We start from the raw sequence: 13,410 nt of genomic DNA on the forward strand, positions 1-13,410 counted from the left end.
ATATAAGGTTTCAGAAGTCCCCAGGACTGAAGAGGTTATTTCTAATGCTCTAGGAATTATATTGATCTCTTTCTTCGTGAGTGCTGAGGGTCATAAGGCTAGTTCTGGAGTGGGGTTTAAGGATTATCATGTGAAGATCCTCTCTCCACTCTTGATTCATTCACTACTGTCAATGCTGCTCCAATTTCCATTAAGTAAAAGGTTTTCTCTAATCCATATACATTGAACTATGGCTTCACTTGGGTGAGATACAAAGAGTAATTGCTTTGAGGAGGTTCTAGTAACAACGAAATGTAAGAGTAGGGCTCAAGTGATTTGTCAGGCAGCTTTTAAAACTGTTATTTAAAAAAGCAAGAAGAAAGAGATTTTCCTTGGTTTTACAGCAAGACTTTGATAATTTTTTGAACTACAATTCCCAAAATGCCATCTACCTTACAGAAACGAAAGCCTGCCTGATTTTATATTGAAAGTCTGAGATCAATTTGTGTACTTCACGGCTCACAAACTCCTCAGATCCAAGCAATGACACACCTAGGCAAGCTTTCCAAGACTACAGTGAGGCAGAGAAAGGGGCCAATAACGAAACATCCACCTGAATAATGTTTTTGAGGCATTATTTGACTAAATGTTTCAGTTTTGTTTTTCTTTGTAGTGAAGAACTGGTCCACCAAATGTTCAATGTATGAAGCACTATGCAGCCAAATGATCACTAGGGATGTAATGCATTCTAACTCTGGGGATTATCATCTACCATTTAACATTTCCAATGCAAATCAATCTAAGGAAAATAGCATTATTTAAGGATCCCTGAATCAGAAGACCGAGGCCCTAACCATAATTTTGACTTTTAAGTATTATTCTTTATTTTGAAATATATTGAATGGTACTTACATTGTCCTTGGGTAAAGAGCAAGGTTAAAGTCAGGTCTCTGAGCACTGACTCAAAGAGGAAAAACTCAACACTGCGGAAATGCCACTTAATGGATCTTTGCTTTGGTTTCTTCATCTTAAAAGTATAGACAAGAATACCTATCCATCGGAAAAGATCTTTCCTTTATGATGCCCTATTTCTGTAAATAAAACTGCTACCATTTATTACCTAGGAGTAGTATGACTGTCTCAGATTAGAGCTGAGTGTTCTGCTCTACTACTCACTAGATGTAATAAATGGGCATAATAACACCTTTTAAAACCTCAGCTGCAAACTTTAAAATGGGATCATTATAGCATCCACCTATCAGGGCTGCCATAAGGATTAAATGAAATAATACATGTAAAGTGTTTAGCTCAGTGATAAGCTCATGATAAGCAGTCTATAAATGCTAGCTATTGTTATTAGAACTTTGAAGTAATCTTTGGCTTCCCTTGTTTCTTCAGTCATCATATCTAATCTATCACAAAGCCATGTCAATTCTTTCATTATACATTGTAAATGAAAAGACCATTAAAAAGGATACACACTCATATAAGAATGTATATTGATTAACTCTGAGGAAGAAGACGGGAATGAATTTGAGAAGGGGAATAAAAAACTTTACCTGTAACATTTTATGTCTTTTAAAAAAATATATCTGAAACTAATATGGCAATAAACGTTATAAGCATTTTCTCTGTACTGTTCTGTACGTTAGAATTTGATCAAAGTTTAAAAAAAAAACAATATCAATAGTAAAACAACAAACATCCCCTCATAGCACTATGACATTAGACAAGTTACTTCACCTCTTTTAGCCTCGTTTTCCTTATTTGTAAAATGAGAATATGTAACTGCACTTTCTTGCAGGGTTACAATGAAGAATTAAGTGAAATTACAGATGGGTCTTTAAAAAGAGATGTTCTTGTTGTTATAGTTGTCATTATTGTTATAATTTTTTCATTTGGTAGTCTCTTTGTCCCTTTTGCATTTATCTTCTAATTTAAAATGCACCAGCTTGTGGAAAAGAGTTCCTTAAACAGTACTTCATCTCACTGCCTTTCCCAAGAATCTGTATTCTCTCCTGCTGGTGTACCCAACCCAGTTCAGTCAGGTGTGGCTATCTGACTGAAGTCTTCCTGATAACCTCTTTTGCTCCCAGAATTATGGCTGCACCTTGGTGACAGCACTTATCACTTGCACTGTACTTTGAGATCCCCTAAAAAACATATGAGCTTGATTCAACTCAATACTCCCAGTCAAAGAAAGAAGGAAGGAAAGAAGAAAGGAAGAAAAGGACTCAAGACCAGGCTTGAATTCTGGCTTTGCTATGACTATATTCCTGGGATGAGTCATTTGAGTTCTGTGTTTGGTATCCTATCTGTGGCATGAGCTGGTTGCACTCCATGATGGCCCTATAATCAGGCCCTCACTCAGTCCATTTCCCCTATACACAGAACAGATCCTCTGCCATCGAGCTCCTTAATATGACACACATGTCACTCTAATTCTGTTCTTGCTTGCCCTTGTTCTAGACTTTACAATAAACTTTCCTCAATATATGTTATCCCTAATTTTAAAAAAAAGTATCATATATATAACTTATAAAGAGCCAGTCACTGTTCTCAGTACTTAATATATTTCGTGTATATTAATTTACTTAAGCATCACAATAACTCTGTAAGGTAACCATTATTATCCCATTGTTACTGATAAGGAAACTGAGGCACAGAGCGATTAAGTGGACTTGGTCAAGGTCATACAGATAGTAAGTGGCAGAATTTGAACCCGATGGTCTATTTTAGACTCTATGTACTTTACCACCACACTAAAACTCTTTTCTAACCAATAGCTTTTAACTTCTATACTGTATCATATCATTTATATTCTAATTAAAACTGAGTGATATTACACTATTTTCTCTGATAGTCTTTGGTAGCTCAGAGCATAAAGTTAATACCCCATTAATACTAATTATTAGAAATTGAATCTTTATATGATTATATGGGCCCTAGTTCAGGTAGAATGTACTCCCAGAATGCACTTTACTGACATTCATAGCAATCCGGGGTGTTAGGCAGGCTGGTTCATTTGACAGGTGAGAAAAAGTGAAATGCAAGAGAGTTAAGTGACCTATTCCAAATTATACACTAAGCAGCAGTGCCTGGACCAAACCAAGACTATTTATTTATTTTTTAAATAATAAAACAGTGAACGTGGCAAAAAGCCTGGCTCTGAACTGTTTTTAGCTGCACAGAGTCCTGTCTCACACACATTACAAGGTGCTCATTATGAGAGCCTTTCCTTACTCTCATTCGAGACAGTACCAGTAATTATTTAATACATTTCAGAAATCAGTTATCTTACACAAGTTCCTTACCTATGATTCGCACCATTGTCTTGGATATGGAAGTTGTCCTTGCTGGCTGTCTGAGCTGCTTTTCTGCTTGCTTCCTCTTCTGTCTCACTCAAGCTATCCTGTGGAGGGCTTTCTTCCTCTAAACTGTCAGGCTCCATGATGTTGTCCTGGATTTGGTCTTCAAGTTTAGATTGGGCCTTAGTCTCTTGAGTGAAGCTTTCTGAATCAGATTCCAAGGAGTCTTTTGAAATTAGATGTAAGTCTTCTTTCTTAAAAGGTGTTTCTGTGGACTGAGGCTTTAAGTTGATATGATGGACAGGAGATTGGCTAGAGAGCTTGGGAATTAATTTACTATGACTCATCTTGAAAAGATACAAAAATTTACAGGAATACTCTTGTTGATAGGAGCAGTTGGCTGAATATTTAAAGTTGTAGTTCACAAAAACATTACCTAAAAAAATTATATTTGTGTTATTCTGTGACTACTGAAATCTCTTTAATTCCGATGTTAATCAGAAATTTAAATATAAGAACCTTGTTAAATTACCTGCAGGCTTTTGTGTGTATTCTTTTGTGTGTGTGAGGTCTATTGGAAAAACTACTGTGTTTTTGTCTCTGATGTAGAGCTCCTAACCAGCCTGGGTAACCGAAGGCAGCTTCACCGAAGGAATCAAATGACTGCCTGGAAGCACATTCCTCCTCCAGCTTCCAAGGGCCTGTGACAGACAAGCCTCACAAGCCAAGCGGTAATTACGGACAGGACTTTGATGGCCTTATTTCAAACACCCAGGACACTGATACAAATATGCCACTGTTCAGTTATATTCATGTATAGAGTAAGACAGGTTCATGGTCTACCTTGTGAAAAGTAAAAGAGGGTGAGAGAAGTAGTATGTGGTTTGCAGAGTTGGAACTGTAAAGAGAGAAGCTGTTTTGTTCCTAGACCTATATTGGCTGGCTTCATTATTTGGAAGACTTTTTAATACCCGGGTTTCTACTAGATAGGAATGTGTAATTTAGGGGGCCATTACATGGTTATCAACCTAAGTTCAATATGATAAAAAAACATAATAATGATTAAAACTGTTCAACAAAAGATTTGGCGGCCTTGTTGATAGAGCAGGCAGATAGACAAGATATGAGCTGGAAGGAGAAAAACCCACAGAGGCACAGATGTGGTCACCATAAGCCCTGATACGTCATTAGAGGAGCTTAAGAATTCTGCCACTGGAGCAATTCATAGTGGAGGCTAGATGTTCACGTACCTGAAAGGGCTGCTGTCCTGGGGAGTGTTCAGAGGGTGGGAGATTGGTCTGAGTAAGAGCCGAGATCTGTTCTAACTCGATTAAGAGCGTTATTCCAAGTGAGTCCTCCGTGCTCAAAGGGCTGTTATAAAGACCGATGAGCCAGTTTATGGAAAGGGTGCTCTGAGTTCATATCAGATTGAAAGGAGATGATGTTTTTGGATTGTGCTTCCTTTCATTTCTATCTAGTATTTCTCTTTGCTCTGTCTTCTATCTCACTGCCTTTATGCCATTTTTTTCCTGTAGATCAGATAATAGAAACCTTCACCATCAGAGATTACTATAAAATTTGTTTTAAGGGCTTGCTCTTGTTCTTTTGGCAGATCCTAACTTTAACTAAATAACATAACTTTACTCCTATTCCTAGAATTGCTTATAATGTTGACCTTGTTGCTATGTTCCCAAGAAACATCATCAACTCCTCAGAGGAAAGCACCTTAACAAACAAAACAGACAAAAGGTAACATTCATATTTAAATACATATGAACTGGTTTTCTTTTTAATTCACAGTTCCCCCTGTTGGCGGACTAACATATTACTGTCTAACTATAAAGACTGGTTTGTTGTATTGTCTCTTATTTTAAAAATACATCTATTCATTCTACTGTATTATTTTAATATTGATAAACTGATTAACTTTTGCTTTTTAGGATTTTTTTAGAAAGTAGCAAATCCATCAATAGCAGCATGTTATACCTGAAAGTTTTAAAACACTAGTTTTACTGTAAGAGTTCAAGTCACTGTACTTGGGATCTTAAAGGAAAAGCTTAACATAACCATTATATTTCAATTTGGAATCTCTCCTTCAGGAAATTAATCAATCCCTTCAATTTCTCTTAAATGAAACAGACGAATGTCTCTGAGTTAAATCAATAAAAAATGTCCATAGAAGATAATACTTTTGTTGTTAACAGATTAATGAAATTTGGGAGAGTATGAAGAGAGCAAAGCCAAATGCCAGAAAAGCTGGGTCTTCTGTGGAGGCCTGATCTTATGAAAGTACGGGACTAAAGAAGGACAAGCTGGTAGCTGAACTAAGTGAGAAAGTAGGTATATCAAATGTGATGAAGGTGGCTATATAGTGGCACAATACTTTTCCACTGAAATTTCTGACCAAGAGAGGCAAACGAATCTCCTAAACAAACAGGAAATGGCCAGTTCTCTAGGGAACTAAGCGTGGGTCTAGTTTACTGGGTGAAACGAATTTCCTTCGGTGGGTTAAAAGGAAGTTTGCTTGCATTCCCCAAGATGGATGGTAGAGAAAAAGCTGCCCTGTTTTGGAACAGGCCAGAAGCTGCCCATAGAGACGTTCGGTTTGTTTTCTCCCTTTGCCTTTTCTTTGATGGACAAGACTGGGCAGTAAGGGGCGTTTTAAGGCCCAGAAAGTGACGATGTCCATCGTGTCTGGTGCCCTGGACCGGTCTTAATTAATCGAGGACAGGGCCGCTGTGGAAGTCTGGGCACCAAAACCTTTTCAGAGCCTACACCCCCTCTCCCCACCCCCCGTTTTCCAAATGCCGTCGAAGGCCGGCTCTTTCGAGTTCTCCCGGTTCCGATCCAGTTTCCTCAGGAGGTTTTCTGCTGTCCCCACCCTAAGTCCCAGCTCTTCCCGTTTCTGTCCCTGGGCGCGCCTCCCACCCCGTTCCAGGGCAACCGCCCGTCACCTGTCTGGCGCTCCTTGTCTGCTGCGACCCCGGCAACCCCGCATCCTCCCGCGCTACCGCAGCTGCCCAGGCACCTCCCCCGGTCCCCGCCCGCCCGCGTCGCCCAGCGCTGCCCTGGAGACCGAGACGCCGCGTGACTGGGGCCTGGCACGGCCGCGGGCGGGGCCCCACCGAGCGGGCGGGGCCGTTGCGGTCGCCGCCACCACGTCCGGTGACACCTGCTCAGGCGGAGAAGTTGGAAGCGTAGTGATGATGGTGTCAGGGGGCAGACCCCCGCGGGCCCCCGGGAGCTCTCGGTGAGGCTGCTGCTGTCTGGCCACTCTGACTTTCTAAAGTTGGAAAGCAAGGGCAGGCATGCTGCTGAGAATACGTGAACTCTTACAAATCAAGGAGAAGACTCCAATTAAAGAATGGGCAAATGACTTGAACGGAATTTCATAAAAGAAATCCAAACGACCAATAAATATTTGTCGTTGATTAAAAAGGTACTTAATTCATTAATAATCAGAAGAGGGCAAATTAAAACAACGGTGGATGTGGCATCTTATTCACCAGATGGGCATAAATTAAAGTGCCTGACGGTTCCCAGAGCTGGGAAAGACATAGAGCAAAGAATCCTTATGCTGCAGATGGGAGCGTGAAGTGGTGCAACCTCTTTGGAAAGTGGTTGGACAGTAGCTAGGATATATATGCCCTATGCAATTTCACTTTTACGTATTTACATTAAGAAAGTGTGTGTCCGTGTGCACCCAAACTGGAAATAAGAATAGAGTGATTAATTAAATTGTGGTATTCCATATACTGGCATGCTATACAATAATGAAAATGAATGAAATACAGCTGCATGAAATGATACAGAGGCATCTTAAAAAATATAATGAGTAAAAAAACCCCACAAAACTCAAAATACATATTGTGTGATTTTGTATTTAAAAATTAAAACAGGCAAAATCAAACTGTATTCTGTTTATGGATGCATTCTTAGTGGAAAAAAAGCAAAATAGTGGTTTTTACTAAAGTTAGAATCATGGTCAGCTCTGACAGACCAGGTCAGGGTTTTGGGGGAGAGTGCTTTTGAGATTCTATGTCTTGACTTTTAATACTGGTTATTTTATAACAATTCATTAAGCTATACATTTACGTATGTGTAAAATATTATTAAAAAGGCTTTAAAAGAAAGAAACGAAGTGTTAGTAATTATATTTACATTAAAATAGCATTAAAACCACAAGTAGATTCGAATAACTGTCTTCGACAAAGTAAGAATGCTTCAATACCAGTTGCCAAATAAATGATAGGGAGCACAGAAAATTGGGAAATACCCTTACTACTGAATTTATTTTTATCTTGGTTTTTATTAAAGTTAGTTTTTATTCGAGTTAGTTGTTTTGTTTTTTATTTTTTCGACAGCAGGGACCTTGTCTTATGAGTGCACAATAGGACTTCAATGTGTTTTGAAGAAAGGAAAGCAAGGTAGCAGAAAACATTGGTGTAATTCTGCCCATGTGTTATATAAATTAACATTAGAGCAACTGCAAACATGCAAAGAAACCCCAAGTAGAAGGATTTAGTCCTCATGGCAGCTTCCTGAATATGTAATGGAATCAGTGCTGAGTCATTCACACTTGATCACCTCTTATCTACTGGTCAGTGAAAATTGATGCCATGGTTCTATCACCAGACAGGTGACTAAATTCTTGTCAACTTCACAAGAAAAAGAATTCACAGATAGACAGCGAAGGCAATGAAGCAACAGCTCAAGTTTATTGGAAGCAAAATACACTCTTAAAAGTGAAAGTACATTCTCAGACTGGAGAGTGGGCAAGCTCAGAGGGAACTCCCTTGCCTTGCTGTGGGTTTGGGGGTTTTATCTATTGATCTAACTAAAGGGTGGAATATTCATGGTTTTGGGTGGACTCTATGTAGAAAGAAGGTAGTTTTTTTGGAATTAGGGAGACACCCCTTTTCTTGCCTCTTTTGTGTTTTTCAGAACTGTCAAGGCATCAGATGCATGATGGGTACAGCCTTAACTGCAATGCTAATTTATTAGTAGCTGTATAATGAGGAAATAATTAGGGTAAAGGTGAACAAGGCCTGATCTGCGTATGCATCTTTGTGGAAAGACCACCTGTGTCTCTGGGTCAGGATGCTGTGGGCTTTGAGCTCCTCTAAGGGCCTATCAGGGCTCATGGTGACCATGTCTGTACCCTTATGGATTTCTCATCTTTCAGTTCATATCTGTCTATCTGCCTACTCTGACAGTTCTTTAGACTGTTCAAGTGCTTTCTGCATTATTCAGAATAGACTTTATGCTGCTTTTCTGAGTGGTTCCTATATGACTCCGAAGTCTACCAATCCAGCAGCTACTTGCAGAGACAGACAGAACATGGAATACCCTGAGCTTGATTTTCCTCCTTCCTTCTCTGTAATGGATATCCTGACTTTTCTTATTTAGAATGACCAAAGACAGTAATAATAAACACAAATGGCAGTCAGAGTCCAATCAGGAGACGGAAACCACACTAGTTATTTTAACAGAAATAATTTAATATGAAGGTTCATTAACTGAAAAGTTAAAAAGGAAACATAGGTATCACGGGAGTACTAACTACAGGAAGCAACTGCCATCCCTAATTCTGGGAAAACACAGGGGAGAATTTAGAATTATTAACGTTGAGAGCAGGGGCCCCGAACCCCAGGGTCTCAGACTGGTACTGGTCTGTGCCCTGTTAGGAACTGGGCCACACAGTAGGAGGTGAGTGGTGGGCAAAGGAGCGAAGCTGCATCTGTATTTGCAGCCTTTCCCCAGCACTAGCATCACTGCCTCAGCTCCATCTCAGATCATCAGACATTAGATTCTCATAGGAGCACTGGTCCCTGGTGCCAAAAAGGTTGGGACCTCTGGTTTAGAGGCTTAGAGGAAGGGGCTATAGCCAGGAACCAGGCTTCTAAGGAGGAGAAAATCCCAAGCTGATGGGTGCTGTTATCTTTGAAAAGGTATGATGAAGCTAGTTCTGGGAGTATTGGGAAAGGGGAATGAACTGCTGCTACTGAAACAGACTGAGCTGCTGGGATAAAGAAACACCATTAGGGTGATGCTGAGAGGAAGAGGATAGCAAAGGAGGAGCAGTCCTTTTTACTTTTCCAGCCTTGTAGTCTTCATCTAGTGCCCCCGACTGGCAGAGCCTAACAAGGAGCTGGCTGGCCAAGGAGAAATGAGATTTGCAGAGGTTGCCTCAGCATCACAACAGAGAATATGAGTGTGTTTGAAGCCGAGAGATGATTTAATAAGCAGCACAGTAATACCCTGTTCTTCAGAGTTCTTAAGGATCATAGAGGGCAAACAAAATAAAGCCATAAAGTGCATTGTTTTTATCAGCTATTATGCTAACAATAGTAATGATAATTTACATATGAATATTTCTCAGGGTCTGCAAAGTGCTTTTGCATATATTATCTATTCAAAATTAATCTCGAATGGAACCCAAACTAACCAAAACACTAAGAAGAATGAGAAAAACAAGTACAGAATAATCAAAATAGAAAGGCTAGTAGTACTGAACTGATTTTAATCCTTCCCCACTCCCACTCAATCCATTCCTTCAACTCCCTTCTTTCCCTCTCCTAATCTGTAATCTGTGCTCTGCTTGCCAAGCCCTTTCCTCTACCCCTTTCTCTCTTGGTTTATCTTCTACTCAGTCAACAAGACCTAGTTTCATCTCCTTCAGGAAGAAACTTTGGACAGTTCTCCGACACCGTCCTCATGTTTCTTACACTAGGATAGTTCTCAACCTGGAGCATTTCTGGCCACCTGGGACACTTGTCAAGGCAAGGTCCGAAGACATTTTATATTGTCTTGATTTAGGGGAGTGCTACTGACATCTAGTGAACAGAGGTCAGAAATGCTGCTAAACATCCAACAACACACAGGGCAGCCTCTACAACAAAATAATTATCCAGTTCAAAATATCAGTAGTGCTGAGGTTCACAAACCTTTTGGTTGACAAATGGCCCTTGGTCTGGGCCCAAGTGCATGCTTCTGTCTTTATCCATACACATGTATGGCATTGCTTTCTTATTATCTGTTAATGATTTCGTCACCTCCTTACTGTACTATAAACTCCCAGAGAGCAAGGACCAGAATTGTGCCTGGCACCCAATAGATCTTCAATAAACATTAAACAAAACCTACAATGTCCTTACATTTTAGCACTTGAATGGAAGGTAGCCCATAAGGCCTTTTAATAGAGATATTCTCTTGTTTGGCACGTAATTGAGATGATTAGATAATTTATTATTAAAACCCAGAATACAATCAAGAATTTTAAAAAGATGCTATTAATAAATACACTAAGACAATCAATATAAACTGAAATTGTCCTGAGTAGCCAGAAAGTGTCATTACTCTATATGTAACTCTAACAAGTTTATTTATTTATTTATTTATTTATTTAGTAACTCTAACAAGTTTAAATGCCTGGTTCTTTCACATAGATGTTAAATTAGAAGGAGCAAATTAGAAATGAGTAAGGAAGGCCACTCTGAGGACAGAGAGAAGGGACAGTACCAGCAAGTGAAGAGACAGAAATACCACAAAAATAAGGGACTAAAAAAAAAGTGAAGCAACCTGGGGTCCTTTGACATATGCAACAAGCATCCTTATAGCTGAAAAGCCTGTGTGAGAATCATAGTATTATAGCAATCACAATGATTAATTTCCATGATGATTAATTTTAAAAAACTCGTATAGAATAGACAAATTTGATAAAAAAAAACTAACTAGAAAGGTAAAAATTATGCAATATATTTGCAAAGATTTTTATCCAAAATATTAAAATGTTTAAAGTTTCAAGAAATAAACTCTCAATTATCCCCTGCCCCTCAAAGTATTCGTTTAGAATGACCAGTGTCATTCTAAAATTTTAGAGAATGAAAGTTGTAATAAATATATGTTTACACAGCCAACATGATTTAAAAGACAGAAGTATAAGTAACCCTAACACTGTTCTAGAAGGAGTCAAGTGCTGGAGGAGCCCAGAGGAGTAGAGGGGAATTCTGCCTAGCTGGGATCAGAAGCTTTCAGAATGAGATGATCCTACAGCATGGCTATTATGAATACGAATTAACAAATTCTCAATTACTGCCTCTTTTCTTTATTGTTTCTTGGTTTTCTTTCTTAAGAATAATTTTAAAACATTTCTATTAAGGAAATTTAAGAACATACACATCAGCAGAGAGAAAAGTATAGTGAACACGCACATAGCCCTCACCCAGCTTCAGCAGTATCAACCTGTGAGCAATCTTGTTTTTACACATACTGTGCTCTACTCCCAAAAAATTACTTAAATGCAGATCCCAGCTGTTATATGGTTTCATCTGTAAATACTTAAGGCTGTATCTCTAAGAGATAATTTTTAAATATCTGCAATAGTATTATCACATCTAAAATAAAATTAACAGTGACTCCTTAATATTATTTAATACTGAGTCAGTGTTCTGACTTCCAGATTGTTTTCTACATGTCTTTTTATAACTGGTTGGATCCAAACAAGTCTATAAAGTGATTTTTTGAAAATAACAGCCTTAGCAAGATACACATCTCATACCACACAATTCACCTCTTTAAAGTGCACAATTCAGTAGTTTTTAGTATATTCATAAAGCTGTGCAACCATTACAACTAATTCTACATCTCCCCCAAAGAAACCCCATACCCATTAGTAGTCACTACTCATTCCCTCTTTTCCTCAGGCCCTGGCAACCACTAATCTACTTTATCTCTATGGATTTGCCTATTCTGGATATTTTGTATAAGTGGAATCATACAATATGTATTCCTTTTTGTATGTATGTCTGACTTCTTTCACTTAGCTTAATGCTTTCAAGGTTCATCTATGTTGCAGCATGTATCAATAGTTCATTCATTTTTATTGCCAAACAATATACCACTGTATACCACATTTTATTTATCCACTCATCAGTTGATAGACATTTGGGTTGTTTCTACCTTTTCACTATTATGAGTAATACTGTTATACACAGTCATGTACAAGTTTCTGTGTGGATATATGTTTTCACTTCTCTTGGATATATGCCTAGGAGTGGAATTACTGGGACACTTGGTAACTATGTGTTTAATATTTTGAGGCATTGCTAAGCTGTTTTCCAAAGTGGTTGAAATACTTTATATTCCCACCAATAATCTACGAAGGTTCCCATTTCTCTATATCCTTTCCAAAACTTGTTGTCTGACTTGTTTATTGTAGCTATCCATGTTAGTGTGAAGTTCTATCTCACTGTAGTTTTAACTTGCATTTCCCTAATGACTAATGATGATGAGCATCTTTTCATGCACCTATAGCCATTTTTATTACACAGTGATTTTAATGATGTATTTCCAATTTCAGATTAAAGAGTTAGTGTTGGAGCAATCTATAAAGGTGACCTGTCTTTAAGCTTCCTTGTTTTCTGGTATAAAATCTTTCAGGCTCATCTTATACATTTCTTGCCCTGATCTAGTATTAGCCATTTCTCCAATGGCTAATTGGATTGTTTTATCTAGAATGTTATTTAGAGGCCATGATCTGGGCACTAAGGATGCTTATTGCTACTGGAATGATTATTATCTCCAGGCTATTTCAGTGGAAAAAGCCAGAAAATACTTTTTTTTTAATTTCTTTATTCAAGAGGAAAATACATTACTAGTGATTTGTTTCCAATTCAAATATAAGAACACAAGATTTTTACTTATTCAATTTTATATTTATGTTTCTTTCATGCTGAAAATCTTGGTTCCAGTGATAGTAACATATTTTGTGTAGGATAAAGTGTATAGTTAGTTATTTTATACTTTGAAAATGACTACTAATGTTGTGACTAACAATATGACTATTGAAAACAATTTAAGATTTGTTCATAGTTCTTTTTGCCATCAGGATATATCCTGACGGTGTATATACGTAGTCAAATGTCTTTGTTTTAAAGTAACCTGAAATAATTTTTCCCCGAGTTGCAGTTTTTTTTAAGAAATTAATTTTTAATTTTGATTTAATTTTTAAAATGATTATGTAAATCATTTATGTAGTTTCAAAGCCAAGACTGTAAAGCCAGGTACATTTAGAGAAGTCTAACTTCTACTTCCACTCAGTTTCCTCTTAGCTCATATAGGT

General features: G+C 38.1%; 1 protein-coding gene across 2 annotated transcripts in view; it reads right to left on the reverse strand.

Moving 5' to 3' along the window:
• JHY (junctional cadherin complex regulator) overlaps positions 1-3,651 on the reverse strand; it is a 63,668-nt gene extending 60,017 nt beyond the window's left edge. For both annotated transcript variants that reach the window (XM_011383574.1, XM_011383575.1), the window contains exon 1: positions 3,294-3,651. In XM_011383574.1, coding sequence (XP_011381876.1) covers positions 3,294-3,634 — 341 coding nt within the window. In that variant the 5' untranslated portion in view covers positions 3,635-3,651. The remainder of the gene's footprint in view (positions 1-3,293) is intronic.
• Positions 3,652-13,410: the final 9,759 nt, after the last annotated feature.

Source organism: Pteropus vampyrus, unplaced genomic scaffold (genome assembly GCF_000151845.1).
Source record: "Pteropus vampyrus isolate Shadow unplaced genomic scaffold, Pvam_2.0 Scaffold528, whole genome shotgun sequence".
Taxonomy (NCBI): domain Eukaryota; kingdom Metazoa; phylum Chordata; class Mammalia; order Chiroptera; family Pteropodidae; genus Pteropus; species Pteropus vampyrus.